Here is a 17041-nt window from a genome sequence, read left to right as displayed (position 1 = left end):
AGTGACGGGAATATGGCTGGCACGTTCAAGGAAATAGCAAGGAGGGCAGTGCAGGCAGAAGAGAGTTAGTGGCGGAGTATTAGAAGGTGAAGTCAGCTGAGGGGCGTGGGGAGCCTAGCAGGCCATTGTGAGGACTTTGGCTTATCTCCTGAATGAAATGGGAGCCATCAGGGCATTTCGACAGGGGAGTGACAACTTACTGAAGCTTAATAAGCATCACCAGGACATCGTGGGAGCCCAGCAAACGCGCTTCCCTGCCACTGGGTTAGGGAAGGCTTGACGGAAGGACGATTTCGGAGGACGGCAGGTGTTAGCCAGGCAGCGGAACGACAGACAGCCAACAGGCGCGCTGGGGCGGAGAGACGCTTTGAGCAAGGTGAGGCAGAGGGCACGCGCGGCGCCACCCGCCACTGGCTACGACGCACGACGGCTAGAGAGGACGCCTTAGGGGCCCACGAGCAGGCTAGAGAATAAAACGGGGCTGGCAGGGCGAGGTGGAGAGACTCGAAAAGGACCGGCCAGATGTCGAAGTTCCTAGTAAGGAGAGCCCTCGAGCCTCCGCCGAGACGCGAGACTACAATTACCACAATCCCCAGCGCCTGCGGTTCCGGCGTCGCCTTGTTCTAGACGGGCGGCGGCGCTGCGCGGGGACCGGCGTGGGGTCACGTGGTGCCGGCGCGTCACGTGGGCGAGTCAGGTGACGCTGCGGGGCGGGCGGACAGACTGCGGGGCGGACGGTGGACGCTGGGACGCATTTGTAACTCCGGCCCGACGGTTCCGACCCCCACCGCCGCCGTCGCCGCCATGACGGGGCTAGCGCTGCTCTACTCCGGGGTCTTCGTGGCCTTCTGGGCCTGCGCGCTGGCCGTGGGTGAGGCCGGGTCCTGGCGGGCGGGGACAGCATCGCGGCCGAGCTGGCCGGGCCGGAACCCACCGGGGAAGTGGCCTGCGGGGAATACTGGCCCCCCGCGCGCTCTGCACCCCGGGCTCTTTGGACTGGCGCCTGCGAGGGCCTCTGACTCCGACAGAGGAGACCCCGATCTCTAGCTGCTTGAGGAGGGGCGCGGGTGCGGGAGGGTAGGGGCCGCGAGGGCAGCACTCCCCCTTTCTGCCACTATCGCTGTCTGCCCCCGCCCCCACGTCTCACTGCCGTCCCCCTTTTCTTGCTCCTGACCGGCCTGCTTGGTCACAGGCCGGCTGCTCCGGTTCCTCTTTTCCCGGTCGCTTTGCCCTCCCCCACTCACAGCTTGTTGGGTAAACAGCGGAACGGACTGGACCGGCGGGATCTGGCGGGGCCTGGCTGGAGCGCTTGCTCCCTCGGTCCCGCCTCGGATTCAGGCTTGCGGGTGGCGATCCTGCCTGCACAGGTGCTTGGTCTGGGAGGTGGTTTTAGCAAGGGAGTGGCAGAAAATGGAGGCGTAAGCACAGGAATCTGTCTAGATAGCTGTATTGTCACCTGAGGGCAGCCTGAGGACGCCCCTTAAGGGAGGTGGTCCTTCAGCTCGGCGCGGCCCTTCAGTTCGGCAGCTACTTTAGGTTGAGGAACTTCTCTCTACAGAGCGGCCCGTAACCCCCTTTTTTTTCCCTCACTGCTGCAGGAATCTGCTACACCATTTTTGATTTGGGCTTCCGCTTTGATGTGGCATGGTAAGGGAGGGCAGGGACAGGATTCCCCTTGAAGCTTCTGCCCTGCAGTCTCTCCTCTTTTTTCTCTGGTCTGAGTCCCTCTCCCACACCACCGCCTGCCTGGGACATGGACCTTTGGGAAATATGCAGTCAGTTGTTGCATGCAGAACTGGTGGTGGGGTTGAAGGGGGGTTGGCGGGCCAAGATTTTGTGCTCCACTTCCCTGCTAGGGCTGAATTGCTTTCTTCTCTGCCTCCACAACAGGTTCCTGACGGAGACTTCGCCCTTCATGTGGTCCAACCTGGGCATTGGCCTAGCTATCTCCCTGTCTGTGGTTGGGGCAGCCTGGTGAGTACTGGCGTGGTGGGACTGGGGGCAGGGGCTGAGTCATGGCAGGTGGTGTCACTGGAGTCTTAGTCATGCTGAGGGCAGTGACAGCTTGGGCTCTGCTCATCAGTTTTTTATCCTTCTACCAGGGGTATCTATATTACTGGCTCCTCCATCATTGGTGGAGGAGTGAAGGCCCCCAGGATCAAGACCAAGAACCTGGTCAGGTAAGTGTCAGGGCCCTCGGACTTTCGTCAGAACTAGCTGTGTTGGCGCTGCCTGTGCGTTTGATCTGACATCCTGTTTCTGACAAGCCGCCTTGTGGATGGGATGTTAGCAGCGAAAGGTTGCTGGGGACTTACTGGGCAGGAAGGATGGTTTCTTTCTCATTTCTTTCTCCTTTCCACTCCTTACCCCTAACCTCTACCACTACCAGCATCATCTTCTGTGAGGCTGTGGCCATCTACGGCATCATCATGGCAATTGTCATTAGCAACATGGCTGAGGTACGGAAGGCCAGGGTGGTGGCGGGAATCCATTCCGGTGTGTTCTACACGTTGCTTAGAGATTGGATGGGGTGCATCAGGGTAGTTTCTGATTACTTTGCTTCTTCCCTCAGCCTTTCAGTGCCACGGACCCCAAGGCCATTGGCCATCGGAACTACCATGCAGGTGGGTGGATGGGTGTATGAATGCAAAATGCTGGGATTTCATGCCTGCCTCTACTCTCTCCCCTCCCAGCTTGGACCGCCATTTTGATATTCTCTCACCTGCTTTTTCTGCTTTGCAGAGTGGGGATGGGGATTGGCCCCATTGGCTCATATCTCCCCCATTCCTGGCTTAGCCTCACTGCACCCCTCTCTATCCTCCCAGGCTACTCCATGTTTGGGGCTGGCCTCACCGTAGGCTTGTCTAACCTCTTCTGTGGAGTCTGCGTGGGCATCGTGGGCAGTGGGGCTGCCCTGGCCGATGCTCAGAACCCCAGCCTCTTTGTCAAGATTCTCATCGTGGAGATCTTTGGCAGTGCCATTGGCCTCTTTGGGGTCATCGTCGCAATTCTTCAGGTGATGAATCCCCTTGGGGAGCTTCTGTGTCCTTGTCTCCAACCTAGCCTTACCCTCCTTCTGGAGAAGCTGAAGTGCTCTCCTTCTGTACCTGTAACTATAGATTCCCCCAAACAGCTTCCACCTCCTCATTTCCATCTTCTGGTTTTCTCCTGCAGGGGCTATTTTTGTCTCTGATTTGGTATCACTGACAACAGCCCTGTTTTGGTTTTTTTTTTTTCCCCCTTTCTAATGCTTTGTATCTGTGTAGCTCTCACTTAGTCTCTCTCTCTCTCTCTGTTCTCTCATTTTATCTGCCATGCTCTTCGTACCTCCAGTCTGTATTCGTGATCTAGACTGGGATGGAATTTTGTCTGTCTATATCAGTCTGTCATGGTGTGTTTGACTGCCTCTTGGAGCTATGTGTATTTCTCTGTGACATGCCTGTCAGTAGGACAGCATTGTCTAAATTGTGTGTGTCTAGTCTGTCTGACAGTGTGTGAGTTTGTGACTAAGGATCAGCCTGAGGGTCTGAGTGTGACTGTGGGTGCTTGACTGGATTGACTCTTAGTGACTAGCTTTATTCATATGCCTCCTCTCTCCATCTGTCCCACAGTGTAACTCTGTGGTTGTCTGTCCCTGTCTGTCTGCCTTGTCTGTCACAGTGTGTCCATCCTGGTTAGTCATAAATCTCTTGTGGTCTGTCCATCCAACCATGTGCTAGGTCTCATTTTCTGTCATTTGTCACTGCCTTACGTATTCCTCTGTCCCTGCCTGATTTTTCCTGTTCTTCTTTTGCAGACCTCCAGAGTGAAGATGGGTGACTAGATGATATGTGTGGGTGGGGCCGTGCCTCACTCTTATTTATTGATGGTTTTCCTGGGACAGCTGGAGCTGTGTCCCTTAGCCTTTCAGAGGCTTGGTGTTCAGGGCCCTCCCTGCACTCACCTCTCACTGCGTGTTGATTTGGAGGCACTGCAGTCCAGGCCGGCTGTCAGTGCCGGGAGCAGGCTGCTGCTGATGACTCTGTGCAGCTACGCACCTGTGTCCCCCACCTCCACCCTCAACCCATCTTCCTAGTGTTTGTGAAATAAACTTGGTATTTGTCTGGGTCAGTGCAGCTTCTGTTGCCCTCTTGCGCCACCGTTCACAGAGGAAGGGTAAAAAGGCCTTTACAAGCCTCATGCCAATCCCTTGTCAGCTTTCTGACTGCACACTTCTGATCTGCACAGAGTTTGCTCCTAGGTGGGGAGGCAAGGGTGCTGGGCGGAGGGCTCTGTAGCCCCCAAACAGACTTGTTTGGGGATGAGGGAGTGTGCAGATATGGGCCCCTGGGTGTGTTTGTGCCTGTGGTCCTTCTAGGCCTGTTTGCTCAGGGCTCTGACCACAATGCCCCAATTGTCTGACAACATCTACTTACCTGGCTGTACATTCGGGGACCATCATCTCCGTCCCTGTGAGGCCTGGAGCCCAGGCGGTGATCTCTGCCTTCAGTGATGGTCCTGTCCCAGTAGCAGCCCCTCCCAGAAACCTGTACTCTGATCCTTGTTCCTAGGGCCCGCAGCTCCTCCCACCCCTGTCCAATCTCTTTTTCTCCTTCCCTGACCCTGTTTCCTGCTACCGTAGAAGCCCCAGCCACCTCCAGCCCACGCCTTTAAGGGTCCTGCCCCCTCTCTGCTGGCCGACCTTGAATCTTGGTCCAATTAGAGTTGACAAATCCCTAGCCCGCCAGCCTGAGTCTGCCCAACCTCCAGGTCCCCTTCCTGGGGAGTTCGCGCTCCAATCCAATCCCCACTCCCCGCTAAAGAACTCGACAGTCTGCACCCGCTCGCCGGTCCGACCTCTAAGCCCACCCTTTGGACCAGCCTGACCCATTTCCTCCTCCGCTCCGGGGTCCGTGCCTCCTGAGCGCCCAGGCTCGGCCGCCGGCAGGGCGGGCTCGCAGCGGCGCGCGGCGGGTGCGGGCGTGCTGGAGGCGGGGGCCGCGGGGGCGCGCGCGCGGGCGCGCGGGCCGGGCCTGCCCCTCCGAGGCGCCGTAGCGCGGGAGGGAGGCGGCGGCGCTGTGGTCCGTGGGTCCGCCGGTCCGTGGGTCTGCCCGGCCGCCCGGCCCCGCCCTGCCCCCCGGGGCGGCTCGGCTCCATGGCCCGCGGCGGCGGCGGCGGCGGCGGCGGGAGGCGACCCGGGGGCCGCGGTGGCCGCTGACCGGGCGGCGGGAGGCGGCGGGGCCGGGCCATGGGGGACGGAACCGTCCGCAGCCGCCGGAGCCGGGAGCCCTGCCCAAGCCGGAGCGGCGTCCCCTGCTGAGCCCCGAGCGCCGGGTGAGAGGAGGGCGCGCGCGGCCCCCACCCAGGGCCCCAAGATTCCAGACCCAGCCCCGCGAGGGGCACCCCGGGCGCGGCCCCGAGATCCCAACCCAGGAGCCGGTGAGAGAGGCGCCGGCGGCTAGACCCTGGCCTGGCTGCCCCCACCCCGCCCCCACCCCGGCGCCCCTCCTGGGCTTCTCCGCCCGCGTCCAGCCGGCCTCCCTCATTGTCCTCGCTCGCCCCGGCCTCGTGGCGCGGGGAGGCGTTCCATACACGTTTCCCCTTGGCCTTTGCCTCATCCCCTGCCCTCCACCCACTTCCCCTGCCCCCAGGCTCCACACCCACCCGGACTGTGCGGCCTGCCCCTCCCCGGGTGCCACGTGTTCAGCCTGCCAGCCCCGCCCAAACGCACCCCTCAGCCTGGCCACCAGCCTGACCCAGAACCCCTGCGCTGGAGGGAGAGTGGGAATGTCTGCACGTGGGTCTAGATGTGAGCTGCCTGGGAGTCTGGATGTATGGCTGTGGAAGTCCAGGAGCAGTGGCTTTGTTTGTGAGTGTGGGACTTCGTGTGTTACTGTCACCCGGGTGTGTCTGTGACTGTAGTTCTCTGTGTGTCTGAGTGTGGGTGACTAGCTGGGACCAGGGTGTCCCTGTGATTCTGTGTGCCTGTGAGACTCGCCCTGCTCCCTGAAGCACTGCCAGAAGTGGCTGCTGCTCTCTTGGAACCACAGCTGGAGCCGTCGCCCAGGCAAGACCCCTTCCTGCCATGCCTGGTGCTGTGCCCGTCTCCAGGCCCAAGCATCCCGTTCCGGGAATCAGAACCAGCTGTGCTGGACAGGGCCCAGAGTCTTGGTCCCAGTCCCAAGGGGCTGGCTTTGAGGTCTTAAGCGAGGGGTGTCCCCTGCCCTGCCCCGTATTTTGACGTTTTGCTCCAGTGGGAAGGGATTCTGTAGACATCCAGTCTGTATTTGGGCCCCCCGGATGCTGAGGGCAACTTCCCAGCCTGGTCCCAGTTGGCCTGGCCTGGGATCTGAATGACCAAACCACTTCCCACCGTGGCTCCTGGAAGGACTAAATGCAGTCATGAGTATAAGGTGCTCCTCCATGGTAGGTGCACAGTATTCCGTCTCTTCCCTCTTCCCAAAGCCATGAGTTCTGGGTTAAGGATGCTGCCCTGTGGGGTGTCTGTTCTCAGAGGCACAGGGGCACATGGGGGTCTATAGATAAACATGTCTCCATGCTTAGGTACAAACCAGTGTGGTCAGAGTTCACATGTTTGTGTTCCTGGGAATGTGTGAGTGTGTTTAGAGTTGTGCAGTAAGGGTGAGTGCCTGAGTGTGTGTGTCCATGAGGTGGAGGAAGGTAATTGTATGTGGCTTAGTAGTGGGGTGTGCTTGAGGATGTGAGTATTGAGTTGCCGGGAACTGTACCTGGGTGTCTGCAGGTAAGTCCGTGAGTCTGTGAGCAGGAAAGGGTATGAGCAGGTCAGTGTGAGGTGTGGCCCACGACTGTGGGCAGCTGGGTGGGAGGTAGGTGGGCAGCCTTGCTTGTCCTGCCCTGACCTGCTGGATCTGTTTCCCTCCCACCCTGCTCAGGCCGGCAGCCGGATGCCCGGGCCCACTGGGCGGGCCAGTGGCCGCCTGCGGGATGAGCAGACTGCTGGGGGGGACGCTGGAGCGCGTCTGCAAGGCTGTGCTCCTTCTCTGCCTGCTGCACTTCCTCGTGGCCGTCATCCTCTACTTTGACGTCTACGCCCAGCACCTGGCCTTCTTCAGCCGCTTCAGTGCCCGAGGCCCTGCCCGTGCTCTCCACCCAGCTGCCAGCAGCAGCAGCAGCAGCAGCAGCAGCAGCAGCAACTGCTCCCGGCCCAACGCCACCGCGTCTAGCTCCGGGCTCCCTGAGGTCCCCAGTGCCCGGCCCGGTCCCACGGCTCCTATGCTGCCACCCTGTCCTGACTCGCCACCTGGTCTTGGTGAGCCTGGAGGGTAGGGCCTGCCTGTGGGGAAACAGTGTTTTATTGATTTGACTAGAGAAATGGCATCCGGACCCATGGGGGTGCCAAGGGTCCAGGTCTGTTGTAAGAGGGCTATTCTTGGGGTTCCCTAGCCCACCCCCAGGCTGAGGGTGGGGGCTGGTATCTGTGGATTCTGGCCTGATTCCTGACACTGTCCTGCCTGCAGTGGGCAGACTGCTGATCGAGTTCACCTCACCCATGCCCCTGGAGCGGGTGCAGAGGGAGAACCCAGGCGTGCTCATGGGTGGCCGATACACACCGCCCGACTGCACCCCAGCCCAGACGGTGGCGGTCATCATCCCCTTTAGACACCGGGAACACCACCTGCGCTACTGGCTCCACTATCTACACCCCATCTTGAGGCGGCAGCGGCTGCGCTACGGTGTCTATGTCATCAACCAGGTGCCCATGTGGGGGCCCATGTGCCTGTTGGTGTATATGTGGGTTGGGGCGTTTGTGGGTCGTTGTCTGCCCATGGCCATGTGGACATGTGGATGTACCTGGGCATGGGTAGTCTGTGTTTGTCAGTGTGCACAGGAATGTGTGCACACAGTGTGTGCATGTGAATGTTGGCATGCACACTGGCAGGGGTGTGCATGGTCTCAGAAGGGGTTGAGCCCCACTCTCTAGCCTTGGCAGGCCTCACCCCATGGTGGTGCAGGCCTAGGGTATGCTGTAGGAGGAGGTGTTGAGGGCCCTGAGGAGAGGGAGTTAGACCCTGAAAGAAGGATGAAGCCTGCAGAACCCTTTGGGGTAGGTGCCAGCCACAGCTGAGGCCAGGGCACTCAGCTCAGCATCTTAAGGCTTTTGGTGGGCCTGGCTAGGACTGGCCACTGGGTCCCAGAAGGGACTTCTGATGCAGGTCCCCCCCACCTCCCGACCACAGAGACCTCCTAGTCTTGGACTTGGGTCCCTCCCATATGATGGGGTGCAAGTGGAGGTGGAGCAGGGGGCCGTGGGAGCACAGAGGGCCCTGGCCCAGCCCTGGGGTTGGGAAGCAGTTGCTGAGATGGGTCTTGAGGGATGAACAGGCATCAGGGTCTAGAGAAGCCAGGATTCTAGGCAGAGGGACCTGGAGGGTGCAGGCCCAGTGAGAGAACTGGCCTTGTGTTCACAAATTATTGGCTGAGGTGTGGACTATATGTCCAGCATGTGGGCTGGGTAGCAAAGATGAGGCTGGAGGAGTTGGAGGTCAAACTGAGAAGCGTCTTGGGAGGCATGCTGGCAGTAAGTCCAGCGCAAAGGTGGCAGGGCACCATGTAAGGTTATAAGGGGAGAGTGACTTGCGTGTTTGCCTTGTAGAAAGGTTGCTCTGGTTGCATATGGAGCATGGATGGAAAGGGGAGATTAGAGGCAAGGTGGCCCGTCTGGAAGAGAGGACAATGCCCAGGAGAGAGGCGGTGACCCTGCGGATGAGTGGGGCGGGAGTCGCGGGGAAGAAGTGGGGATGTTGCGCAAGTAGTGGAGAGTTAGAAAAGAGCGACGTCAGGACAGCGCAAGGATTTCCGCCTCGGCTGTTGGCTGTGGGGATGGCTGTGCCTGTGAGTGAGATGGGGACACAGGAGCTGGGCCAGCTCTGGGGGAGTGTGACTCTGAAGCCTTTCTTGCGTGTGATGAGTTTGAGTGCCTGTGGGAAGTACATGTTTAGCAGGCAGTTAGACAAATGAGTCTGGACCCAGAAGGGAGGTCTGCAGTGGAGAGAGGGATCTGGGAGCACCAGGATGTAGATGGTCTGGTCCCTAAAACCAACAACGTCTGACCTGCCAGGTAGCAAGGGGCATGAGAGGAAGAAGCCAGCACTTCAGGGATGGAGAGAGAAAGAGGCCACTACAGAGGCTGAGCGGCTTGGCCAGAAGGGCCGGAGGAGACCTAGGGGAGTGTGGGATCCCGGAAACCCGGCAGTCAGTGTCAGGAAGGAGACATGGCAGCTGCATGGGCACTGTGGGGGCGTGAGGAGGGATGTGGACCAGGACTCGTCCAGTGGATTTAGCAACAAGGTGGGCCCAGCGAGAGCCATTTCAGGGGCATGGTGGGGGCGGAAGCAGATTGCAGTGGGTTGAAGAAGGAATCGGATTTGACGAAATGGAAGTAACCAATTAGAGACAACTCTTTTAAAAAAAAATTCCTGCTGAGAAGGGAAGGCAAAAGGTAGGATGGTGGCTGGAGGGAGGTTTGTTTTTTCAGATGGGAGAGGATTGAGCATGTTTATGAGCCATGTGGGAGAGACACAGGGCTCCTTGCTGGTGAGAGGTCAGAAGGAGTGCTGATGAGCTGGGAGGAAAGTGACGGTTTCTCCAAGGGCTGGGAGAAGAGGAGGTGCAGGAGAGGGAGGGAAGAGAGCCGGTGGGGTTGGGCAGGTCAGGGTTCCAGAGGGGAGCAGCTCCCACCTCTTCCAGCAGTGGCTTTGCTGGTGGAGAGGAGGGCCTTTCTCTCTACTCATTCCAGAAAGGCCGCTCACCGACCCCCTCTCCAGGAAGCTTTCTGGCTCTAGCCTGGAGGCTGTGGGTTGGGGCAGGGGCTCAGGGGTCAGCTTCTCCCATTGAATGCTCCCTGCTAGTCCAGAGTTTGGTGCTTAGGCCTGCATGGCCAGGACTCCTGCAGCCCCAATTCTCAGGGGCTGTGACTCACTGGGCTGTGACTGCCTGTAGGCCCTCTGCTTGTCATTTTGTTGGAGAGACAAGTGACTCTAGCCCAGGCATGTCCTGGTCTCAGAGGCTGCCCAGGCAGCTGGATGCAGCTCCAGGGAGCCTGAGGCTCCTGGTGCAGTCCCCATGGCTCCTGCATCTTAGACACTGGTCATTTGGGGCATTCGTTGTTTGTCTCACGGCATGACTCTATACACAACAAGAATGGGACCAGGACTGGCCATCTCCAGAATCCCCACTAGCACAAGGAGAGAGAGCCGCAGGGCATGTTTGAATGAGCGAATGAGATGAGAACTCCACCCATCGTTGTCATTGGGTATTGGCATAAAGGAAGCCCATGGGAAGGAAGGAATAAGTGTACTGGGGTGGGGAAGTTTGGTCAGGGGAGCCGCTCCAGCCCTGAGTGTGACAAACACAGGTACTGCTAACCCCAAGGCCTGGAGGCAAGGAAGAGTCTGGCATATTCTGGGGCTGCTGAGGGATGTTGTGTGGCTGGGCCTCAGGATATGAGGGCAGTGGCCAGAGAGGAGGTTGGAGCCACATGTGAAAGGCTTTTGCAGGCCAGATCCCGGTCGAGAAGCTGGACTAGATCCTGAGAGTCTGGAGGAGCCAGGCAGCGAGGGGGCTGGTAAATCCCCAGAGACTGCTCTGGAGAGTGGCAAAGGGCAGGTGCTTGCTGGTCACAGGCCCAGAGCTGATCTGCTCCTCCCCTCTCCCAGCATGGTGAGGACACCTTCAACCGGGCCAAGCTGCTCAACGTGGGCTTCCTAGAGGCGCTGAAGGAGGATGCCGCCTATGACTGCTTCATCTTCAGCGATGTGGACCTGGTCCCCATGGATGACCGCAACCTATACCGCTGTGGCGACCAACCCCGCCACTTTGCCATTGCCATGGACAAGTTTGGCTTCCGGTGAGGGCTGTCTTCTCAACTAGACCCAGCCCTCCTGCCCCTACCAGACACAGACCCACTTCCAGCCCCAGGGCCCCGCTTGCTCTTGGCCCCAGCCCAGACCCCACTGGCAAGGCTGGATCCTCCCTGGACCCCCATTGGACATTCCCCCCAACCCAGTCTCTGGTTCTTCCCCTGGAGTCTCCTTGGGACCCTTACTAACACCTGACTTCCCATGCCACAGGCTGCCCTATGCTGGCTACTTTGGAGGTGTGTCAGGCCTGAGTAAGGCTCAGTTTCTGAGAATCAATGGCTTCCCCAACGAGTACTGGGGCTGGGGTGGCGAGGATGATGACATCTTCAACCGGTGAGTAAGCATGGGATGGGGAATAGGCTGGGTGGATGGGGAGTGAGGTACAGACTGGGTGGGGTTCATTGCCCTTCCTGGGGCCTGTTCTAGTCTGTCCAACCCTGTCCTCAGGATCTCCCTGACTGGGATGAAGATCTCACGCCCAGACATCCGAATCGGCCGCTACCGCATGATCAAGCACGACCGCGACAAGCATAACGAACCCAACCCTCAGAGGTGACCCCAGCACCCCTCACCCTTACTCCCCAGAGGTGACCCCAGCACCCTCACCCCTTACTCCCCAGAGGCAACTTCCCAATATCCCCAGCTCTTAACCCCAAGTTGCCCAATGCCTGACCCCCCAGTGGGGGATCTCCAAGCATCCTTGACTCCAAAGAGGTGACTCCCAGTGCCACTGATTCCCTGAGGTGATCCAAGGCCCTTGAGTCCTAGAGCTGACTGCTGGTACCCCTGATCGTTGTCCCCCAACCCCCAGCCCAGCCTCAGCCCAATATCACTTACCCCTGGCCTGATTCCTAGAGGTGACTAGAATTTAATGTCAGGGCCTGAATAGTAATTGAGTAGATTGCATTCCTGTTGGTGCCCTCACAGACCTCACTTGTGCACCTGTGGGACCCCTGCTGGGACAGATAGGACAAGAGCCAGTGGGTGCTGGGCACAGCTCCTGTGGACCCAACAAAGGGGACCTGAGCAGGATGGGAAGGGGGTGTGGAAACACAATGCCCACCCCTCTGAAATTGAAGGAGGTGGGTGTATCTCTTAGGAAGTAGCCACATTTGGTATCAGGCTGGCTGGGAGAAGGGCCTAAAGGGTGTGTGAAATGTAAACAAGGGCTTCCTGGGCTTCTTGAGGCTGCTCTGTGACTTGTGCTAAACTTTCTGGGGATGGGAGACCCAGAGTAGTCATGCCCAATCTGTGCTTTTCCTTACAAAGTTCATTCTAGGTAGGGAAATAGTTATAGAAACAGGCAGTTATAGCACAAGGTGATCAAGGCAAGGTGTTCTCTTGGCAGAAGAGGGATTGGTGATGGAAGGCTTCCTGGAGGAGGTGATGGTAAACTGGAGTTTGAAATAGTTACTCATTTAACAAAGATTTGCCTCACGCCTGCCTTGGGCACAGTGTTACATTCCCCAGGCTAATAGAGGAAACCAGCCTGGATAAGGGGAAATCATATCTGGAAGAGTCTGGAATGTGAACGTGTATGATACATGCCAAGTCTGAAGCTATTTGATTTTAAGATCTCTGAAGGCTGATAGTGACAGTGGGGTGGAGGGAAAGTCAGGTCTGGATGTTAGGGGTTTTTCTTCTGTTGCCCTTTCACCATGTAAGTGGTCTTGAATACCAGATGGGAGTTTAACTTTTGTCCCAGAGGACTGGGGAGTCATGGAAGAACCTGAAGCAGGGAGAAGCGGGTGGGGTTTGTGTTTGGAAGGCACACTGTTTGAGCTTTAGGAAGGCGAAAGCCTGGCATAGCTGCTGGGTGGAGCAGGAGAGATAGTCAGCCCGGCCTGAAGGAATCTAAGGAGTCCAAGGGAGCATGGTGGGACAGGGTCTGGGGATGGAGATGCTGTGTCTCCAGCTTGAGCAGGAGGGTTTTTCTACTCTGAACACAGGGGGTAGGAGTGGGGGAGGTGGTTTGTAGCCCTGGTGTGAGGTTGGTGCCTCGGAGAAGCATGAGGCACTGGGGAGTGCAGGGAGCTGATGAAAAAGCAGTTCTGATGAAAACTGGTCAGCAGGAAACGGGTAAGAGACCAAGAGAAGACGGGCTTCAGGGCATCTGGGGGAGGAGTGGAGCTCCACAGTACACGCCAGGAGCCTTGGTCCTGTTGCAGGAGTAGCCTGCCTGGGTGCCACCATCAATTACACGTCTGGCTTGGTTGTAGAGGCGGCAAGATAGCAAGAAGTTTCTGGCTTAAAGAACTCTGTGAATGTTGGATTCACGGATTGGGTATGACGACTCTGAGTCTCCCACCCCCAGAAAGTTTAGCACAAGTCACAGAGCAGCGTCAGGAAGCTCTTGTTTACATTTCACAAACCCTGTAGGCCCTTCTCCCAGCCAGCCTGATACCAAATTCAGAGTTCACAAACTCTGTGAACTCTCTCTACGTAGTTGCTGTTGCCTAAAATCCGGGAGTTCTGGATTATTCTTTTCCTCACCCTACATATCCAAATCCATCAGCAAGTTGTATCACTGCCACCCCTAAAACATTTGAGTCCATTTGCTTTCCCCCTTTACTACCTTTACCCTAGTTCAACCTCTGGGATCCTGCCTGGACTACTGCAGTGGCCTCTAACTGGTTTCCCTGTTTATGGCTTGCCCCCCCCAAACTGGGTTAAACATTTCTTAGAGCCTTTACACATTTCATTCTGTGAGAATGAAAATATGAACTGCTCACTCTGACTTAGAGCCCTGCCCTTGTGCGGTGTAATTGAACCTCCAGGCTAATAGTCTGCTTTTCCAGGTGTCCCATTCAGGTTTAGCCACTCAGCTGTGCAAAATCTTCCCAATTTAGGGTCAGCATGTGCTCTGACCTCTGCCTGGAGTGCTCTGTTCCTGCCCTCAGCTCAATGTCACGTATGCCCTCTTGTCTCTCTTAGCACTCCGATGTTTTCTCTGTTACCTGCCTCCCCTAGAGAAGCCAACTTGCCCTGAGAGGAAGGACCCCACCTGTCATGGCTATGGCAGTAGCCTTGGTGCTTAGAGCACAGCCTGGCACGTGGTGGTGCTCAATAAATAGCTGGCGAAAAAGTCACTAAAGAACGAGGAACAGAGAAAATGGCACAGGCGTGGGGAGTAAAAATGATGCATCTGATTGCGCTTGAGATGCCTGTGGGATGCCTGGTCTCGGGCATAGAAAGGTCTGAGCTGACCTCATACTGTGGCTTGTGCCTGTAATCCCAGCACTTTGGGAGGCCAAGGCAGGCAGATCACTTGAGATCAGGAGTTTGAGACCAGCCTGGCCAACATAGTGAAACCTTGTCTCTACTAAAAATACAAAAAAAAAAAAAGACTGGGCGCAGTGGCTCATGCCTGTAATCCCTGCACTTTGGGAGGCCAATGTGGGCAGATCACCTGAGGTCAGTAGTTTGAGACCAGCCTGGCCAAAATGGTGAACCCCATCTTTACTAAAAATACCAAAAAAATTAGCTGGGCATGGTGGCGAGCAACTGTAATCCCCTCTACTCTGGAGACTGAGGCAGGAGGTTGAGAGGCAACCTCTTGAACCCAGGAGGCAGAGGTTGCAGTGAGCTGAGATCGCACCACTGCACTGCTATCCTGGGCAACAGAGCAAGACTCCATCTCAAAAAACCAAACCAAAACAAAAAGCCGGACATGGTGGTGTGCACCTGTAGTCTCAGCTACTCAGGAGGCTGAGGCAGGAGAATCGCTTGAACCCAAGAGGCAGAGGTTGCAGTGAGCTGAGATTGCGCCACTGCACTCCAGCATGGGCAACAGAGCAAGACTCTGTCTTTAAAAAAAAAAAGTCTGAGCTGAGAGATTTGTGAGAGTGTCAGACTTCTGTTTTCTGACTGAAGCAGGTGAGATCTCTGTTTTGAGGGCCAATGCAAGAGCAGAAGGGCTCCTGCCAAGTCAACCCTGGAAGGAGCCAGGATGGCTTAAGCTTAGGCCACAGAGATCCCATGTTGGGTTTGGTGGTGGTAACTTAAAAATCACTAGATCAGCTGGATGAGGTGGCTCACACCTATAATCCCAGCACTTTGGGAGGTCAAGGTGGGCGGATCATCTGAGGTTAGGAGTTTGAGACCAGCCTGACCAACATGGTGAAACCCCATCTCTACTGAAAATACAAAAATTAGCTGGGTGCAGTGGCAGGCATCTGTAATCCCAGCTACTCGGAAGGCTGAGGCAGGAGAATTGCTTGAACCTCTGAGGCGGAGGTTGCAGTGAGCTGAGATGGCGCCATTGCACTCTGTCTCAAAAAAAAAAAAAAAAAAAAATCACTACATCAGATTTGAAAAAGAGACTTTATTTCTCCTTTATAAAGGGTTACAACCTGCAGGCTGGCCATCCGACTGGCTAGGAAGCAGAGCCTCCAGCCAAAGCCTTAACAGGCACTTCGAGGGAGGGAGGAGTGAGATAGGAATTTTAGTTGAATGGATTGGTCAATAGGTTATTGGAGGAGCTATGAATATTCATGGAGGGGATCCTGACATATGCATATTGAACAAACATGCATGTTATATACCATCCATGTTCACTTTGGGGTGGAGACTTAATATTTAAATGTATTGCAGTTAGGCCCTATATGTCAAAAAGACAAAAGTACTCAAGTGTGCAGCCTCTGTAAACTGGCTAGAACCAGTTCACAGCCAATGGTCTTATCAGGAGAAAGTTACTGAAATCAGTCTCTTGTCCCACCAACACTATAGTTATGGCTTGTGGAACGGGCGTAGGGGTCAGCATCTGGCAGTGGGTGAGCTGCAAATATTTTTCTATTATTTTTAGCTTTAATATATTACCACATTATGCAAATTGTTCTAATATTGGTTATCTCAAGTCCAGTACTTGTTTAGCTGCTACAGAAAAAGAAAATCCTTGCAGCAGTTAGAGCATAGTCTGTTCTTTAAGTGCAGAGGTGCATGACTTAACTCTTGCCTGGCATGGCCTTAGATCCTATTTATAATTATGTATCTTATTGACACAAAGAACATTCTCTCAGTCTTGTGATCTCTGCTTTGACGTTAATCCTGGTCATTTGTTGTATCTAAACTGCAAAAGGGAGTGGGTATAACAAGGCATGTTTGACGTCCCTTCCCATCATGGCTGGAAACCCTGTTTTTAAGGTTTCTCTGGGGTCCCCTTGGCCAAAAGGGGGTCCATTTAGTTGATTGGGGGATGTAGGATTTTATTTGTAGTTTACAGTTGTTAGCCCTGATACAGACCATTTCCATCCTATCTAGGTTTACCAAGATTCAAAACACGAAGCTGACCATGAAGCGGGACGGCATTGGGTCAGTGCGGTACCAGGTCTTGGAGGTGTCTCGGCAACCACTCTTCACCAATATCACAGTGGACATTGGGCGGCCCCCGTCATGGCCCCCTCGGGGCTGACACTGATGGACAGAGGCTCTCGGTGCCGAGGATTGCCTGCCAGAGGACTGACCACAGCCTGGCTGGCAGCTGCTCTGTGGAGGACCTCCAGGACTGAGACTGTGGGCTTTGTTTTCCGAGGGTCTTCAATAAGCCCCCTAGCTATACCTGGAAGTTTCAGAACCCACTTTGGGGGCCTCCTGCCTGGGCAGGCTCTTCAAGTGTGGCCCTCTTTGGAGTCAACCCTCCTTCCTGACCCCCTCCCCCTAGCCCAGCCCCAGTCACTGTCAGGGTCGGGCCAGCCCCTGCACTGCCTCGCGGAGTGGCCTGGGCTGGGTCACTCCACCTCTCTGTGCCTCAGTTTCCCCCCTTGAGTCCCCTAGGGCCTGGAAGGGTGGGAGGTATGTCTAGGGGGCAGTGTCTCTTCCAGGGGGAATTCTCAGCTCTTGGGAACCCCCTTGCTCCCAGGGGAGGGGAAACCTTTTTCATTCAACATTGTAGGGGGCAAGCTTTGGTGCGCCCCCTGCTGAGGAGCTGCCCCAGGAGGGGACCGGAGGGGATGCGGTGTCGCTGCCTGGGATCTTGGGGTTGGCCTTTGCATGGGAGGCAGGTGGGGCTTGGATCAGTAAGTCTGGTTCCCGCCTCCCTGTCTGAGAGAGGAGGCAGGAGCCCCAGGGCCGGCTCATGTTTGTACATTGCACAGAAACTTGTGTGGGTGCTTTAGTAAAAAACGTGAATGGAGCAGCTCCCTTGTCTGGGGGTGGGGGTCGGG

General features: G+C 56.5%; 2 protein-coding genes across 5 annotated transcripts; both read left to right on the top strand.

Annotated features, from left to right (window-relative positions):
* The first annotated feature begins 159 nt into the window (after nt 1-159).
* Nucleotides 160-4110, top strand: ATP6V0B (ATPase H+ transporting V0 subunit b). Of its 3 annotated transcripts, XM_033226742.1 has the most exons (8): nt 160-871; nt 1599-1647; nt 1891-1974; nt 2103-2180; nt 2390-2459; nt 2573-2624; nt 2826-3016; nt 3797-4110. In XM_033226742.1, the coding sequence occupies exons 1-8, from the start codon at nt 805-807 to the stop codon at nt 3821-3823; spliced, it is 618 nt and encodes a 205-aa protein (XP_033082633.1). In that variant the 5' UTR covers nt 160-804; the 3' UTR covers nt 3824-4110. The 3 variants fall into 3 exon arrangements, with proteins under 3 accessions (XP_033082633.1, XP_033082634.1, XP_033082632.1); XM_033226743.1 differs by lacking the exon at nt 1599-1647; XM_033226741.1 differs by lacking the exon at nt 3797-4110 and having other exon boundaries at nt 2826-3790.
* Nucleotides 4111-4980: 870 nt separating this feature from the next.
* Nucleotides 4981-17010, top strand: B4GALT2 (beta-1,4-galactosyltransferase 2). Of its 2 annotated transcripts, none has more exons than XM_033226725.1 (7): nt 4981-5313; nt 6894-7270; nt 7479-7714; nt 10677-10867; nt 11091-11213; nt 11328-11432; nt 16140-17010. In XM_033226725.1, the coding sequence occupies exons 2-7, from the start codon at nt 6946-6948 to the stop codon at nt 16288-16290; spliced, it is 1131 nt and encodes a 376-aa protein (XP_033082616.1). In that variant the 5' UTR covers nt 4981-5313; nt 6894-6945; the 3' UTR covers nt 16291-17010. The 2 variants fall into 2 exon arrangements, with proteins under 2 accessions (XP_033082616.1, XP_033082617.1); XM_033226726.1 differs by having other exon boundaries at nt 5009-5418.
* Nucleotides 17011-17041: the final 31 nt, after the last annotated feature.

The sequence above is a fragment of the Trachypithecus francoisi genome, unplaced genomic scaffold (genome assembly GCF_009764315.1).
Source record: "Trachypithecus francoisi isolate TF-2019V2 unplaced genomic scaffold, Tfra_2.0 Lachesis_group12, whole genome shotgun sequence".
Taxonomy (NCBI): domain Eukaryota; kingdom Metazoa; phylum Chordata; class Mammalia; order Primates; family Cercopithecidae; genus Trachypithecus; species Trachypithecus francoisi.
The sequence above is the reverse complement of the archived record's forward strand: the minus strand, read 5'-3'. Positions and strand labels throughout refer to the sequence as shown.